Raw genomic sequence first — 4,168 nt, forward strand, 5'->3', positions numbered from 1 at the left:
GTCTTTCTGCAACCCTTTCAACAATAAACTAGAATCATAAGATGCCCTCTGCTCACCTCACATTTCATTATTGAAGAACAAATGAAAATAACGGAACACATCCACAGCGAGAACCACGACTCCCAGCATTCCCAGAGCTCCTAATGCTCGCGGCTTCCTCTTCCGGTCTGGGGGCTGCTTAAACTGAAAAGTGCTGGGCTACGGTGCGGGGATTGATTCGACTTTGCTTTTGCGGCGTTCTTGTGGACTCAGTTGGGAGAGCGCTAAAATATGAACGAAAAAGTGGATTATGTGATCGTTGAGGAAGAGATTAATCTTACCAGAGGACCCTCAGGTATGTGCGAAACGGGTCCTCTAGGAAAAAGAGGGTATAATTGCAGAGCAAATACCTCTTCTGCGAAGCAGGATTCATTTGGTGTTGGAGTAGGCAGGCCCCAACCTTTAGTTTTGCTGTAACTCTTGCGTGCATGTAAGAGGAACTTATTGGCATCCATCGTCAACTAGACACGGGACTGAGAAATCCAGCTCTTTTAGTTGCTTATGAATGTTAGTAGTGCCGTCGAATCGATTTCGAATCATAGCGACCCTGTCTAAGGTTTAGGCGATGGAGAAAGATGACACTTTCTGCTCCATCATGCCTGGGGAACCCTAAACTAGGTCCCTAAGAGTCGGAAACGAGTCCAAGGCTCTTAACGATTTAGGATTTCTGAGGAGAGGTTGGTGAGTTTGAACCACTGTTCTTTTGGTGATCTGTCCAGTGCTTATCAGACAGCGTCACACCAGGAGAAAAATCTAGAGAAAATCACACCTTTTTACTCAGCTGTCGTTGTGTAGTGGTTACAAATCGGGCTGCTAACCTCAAGGTCAGCATTGGAAACTACCAGCCATTCCTTGGGTACTTTCTCAGATGAGGCTTTCTGCTCAGATGAGTCCTTCACAGATGAGGTTTTCTGTTCTGACAAAGATTTACAGCCTCGGAAACCCTATACAGGGGTCGCTACAAATTAGAACCAAATCTAAGGCATACCACCACAGCCACCATCGGGAACGCTACAGCCGTTTCTACTCCCTGTTTATGAAGACCGTTAAAAAAAAGTTGGGAGCTCGATTGCTGTGAACTCCAAATACTTCGCAATTTTCTTGTGTTGGATCCTTCCTTCCATATTTCTTTTCTGAGAAATGCATTTAGAGGGTCAACTATGAATGTTAAATAGGAAGAGACCTAGAAATCTATTATAACAGTTCCAAAATCTGATTATGTTCAGAGTTACCCAGGTTTTTTTCCTTTGATTGAAAATACAAATATCATTTCCTACACCCCGCTTATAGCGATTTCAGATCAATGTGAATTTTCAAATAAGTGAAACCACCTAACATGATTTTGCTATAGCCAAATTATTTATTTACCTAAAATAAATATTATGTATTCACTGAGTGTACTCTTAAATTTTCCTAAGCATTTTCATGTTATAGTAATGTAAGTTGATAAATATGAGAGCTTAGAACAATAGAGCCACAAGCTTGGAATGCACTTAAATGAATTAAAAAAAAAACAGTCATTTGAAGTTTGCTTGGTTTAATAAGGAAGGGTCTCAGATTTCTTTTTACCACTTCCCAGAACTGATCACCTCGGATATGGGTACTCCAAAGGAGCCCTGGTAGCATAGTGGTTATGAGTCGGGCTGCTAACCTCCACGTCATCAGTTTGAAATTACCAGCCATTCCGCTGGAGAAGGATGAGGCTTTCAACTCCTGTAAAGATTTATAGCCTTGGAAACCCTATGCAAGTTCACTGTGAGTTGGAGCCTACTCCATGGCACACCAGCACCACCACCACCAAGGAGCCCTGTTGTTGCACTGTCGGTTACACACTGGACTGAAAGGTCAATTTGAATCAAAAGGTGGCGGCAGTTCAAATCCATCAGCTGCTCCTCAGAAACCCTATATAGTCAGAACCAACTAGGTGCCACTTTGCAGCAACAACCACAGGAACTCCTGTGGCACTGTAGAATAAACACTGGGCTGTTAACCTCAAGACCAGTGGTTCAAACCCACCAGCTGCAGAAAGATGAGGTGGTCTGCTCAGTAAAGTTTTATAGATTTGGAAACCCTTTATGGGTTGGAATTGACTCTGTGACAGTGGGTTTGGTTTTGGGGAAGAAACCTTTGTCTAATTTGGTTTTCTTCACTGTGTCATCATGAAGATACACAGATGAGGACTCAGTTATCACTTCTAGAAACTTCCAAGTCATTTTGGTAGTTTCATAGTGATCTTTCTTTCTATAAAAGAAATATGAAAAGGTTCATTATAAATAGGCATTTCTGTTTATAGGCACCATTGTCACTCTTTATACAGCTTCCTACTCAGGAACCTCCTGATTTCGTTAGGTAAATACAAGAGTGTGTATACTTTTGCCCTTTTTCCCCAGTGTTCTATTGTAGTCAGGAGTCCTGGTGTGGCATTGTGGGTTAATGAGTTGGACCAGAAAGTCTGTTTGAACAACAAGGTCAGTGGTTTAAGCTCATTAGCTGCTCCTCAGAAGCCCTGTACAGGGTTGCTATGTGTTGGAACTGACTCGCCTGCACATAACAATAATAACATCATAGGCAAGGAGTGCTGGTGTGGCACTGTGGGTTAATGCGCTGAACTGCAAAGTCATTTGAACCACAGGGTTAGTGGTTCAGACTCACCAGCTACTCCTCGGAAACCCTATACAGGGTCTCTTTGGGTCAGAACTGACTCAATGGCAGTTAACAATAACAATGATATCATAGCTAAGGGTTTTAGATATTTCCAGTGTTTGGGCTCATTTCTTTAGGGTAAAAGACCGTATTCTGCCTTGCTTCAAAGAAAATAAAATTTTGGGAAGGTTATGGTAATGAAGTGAGTGAGTGGGGAGGCAAAAATAATCTTGGCATGTAGCTTGGCATCTCTCCTATTCTTGTTTCTTCAACTGTAAAAAGAAAAGTTTGGAGTAGATGACTTCTGAGGTCTCTCTTACCTCTAAAAGTTCATTCTTTTACCTCTAAGATTCTTTGGCACATTCTATATACTGTTTTATGATTCCTGTCATTTTGGGCTTCCTGTGATTGATGTGAAGAATTCTTTAAGTCATTGGTTACAATCTCAGTACATTCATTTGCTGAACAGTTTACCTTCTGTCGTTTCTAGAATACTGTCTTTCTTCCTATGGGAGGCCAACTTGATTATAGTATTTAAGGCTGCCATTTGGTTAAGGACTTGCCAAAGGTTTAAAGCCAGTAAGTTTCAAGAGCCAGGATTTTAACCCGTCTTTTTATTCTACTATACCATAAACTGTCTCCTAATAAAGTAGCTGAGTTCGCAGCCCACCTTTTTTTGTCTGTTTGTTTGTTAAGTTTTTATTGTAACTGAGTGATAGTTTACATGGAAGAGCATTGGCTTTATACCATTGTTTCATTATAATGATTACAATCCCCTCTGTGAATGATCATGCAACAGTATTTATTTCCATTCCCCCTGTTTTTTGTTTGTTTGTTTGTTTTTTGCAGGGTTGGGAGAGATGTACACAAAACACTCAGGAATATATGATAATTTAAACAACCAAAGGACACATTCTGGAAGCCTCCTGGCTGCCAGCATCGAGTCCCTCTCTTTCCATGAGTCCAGAGTCCTCAGCTGCTCCCTGTCTAACCAACCTTTCTTGTGACCTTCATTTTGTTTAACATGCTTAGCATAATAATTACCATGTTCTGCTGGATCACCTTTCATAGGAATGTACATGAATTTGGGTCTCTTTTCACTTTTTGGATCATGACAAACTATAAATAACATTGTGAGGAATGAGTATTCCAGAATACTTAATTGCTAATTGTGCTCATAAAGATCCTATACCTAGACCAAAAGACAGTCATTAGAACAGGACAAGAGAATAATAAATAGTTTAAAATCAGGAAAGGTATACACCATAATTATATCCTTTCCCCATACTTATTCAGTTTGTATGCTGAGGAAATAATCTGAGAAAATGGACTATATGAAGAAGAAGGGAGGGAGGAGATCAGCTGGGAACCCCATGCGCCAGACGTTGCCGGCCCACCACCTGCTCTAAGGTGACCAAGCAGGATCACTATGCTGAGGTTCAATCAAGTTCTTAGGGGATCTTACTCTCTAGCAGGGGTAGCAAAT

General features: G+C 41.1%; 1 protein-coding gene across 1 annotated transcript in view; it reads left to right on the forward strand.

Annotated features, from left to right (window-relative positions):
• Positions 1-270: 270 nt before the first annotated feature.
• LOC102840205 (synaptojanin-2-binding protein-like) overlaps positions 271-4,168 on the forward strand; it is a 180,290-nt gene continuing 176,392 nt past the window's right edge. The window contains exon 1 of the mRNA XM_006877621.1: positions 271-334. Within this exon, the coding sequence (XP_006877683.1) occupies positions 271-334 (64 nt within the window). The remainder of the gene's footprint in view (positions 335-4,168) is intronic.

Source organism: Chrysochloris asiatica, unplaced genomic scaffold, assembly GCF_000296735.1.
Source record: "Chrysochloris asiatica unplaced genomic scaffold, ChrAsi1.0 scaffold00540, whole genome shotgun sequence".
Lineage (NCBI taxonomy): Eukaryota > Metazoa > Chordata > Mammalia > Afrosoricida > Chrysochloridae > Chrysochloris > Chrysochloris asiatica.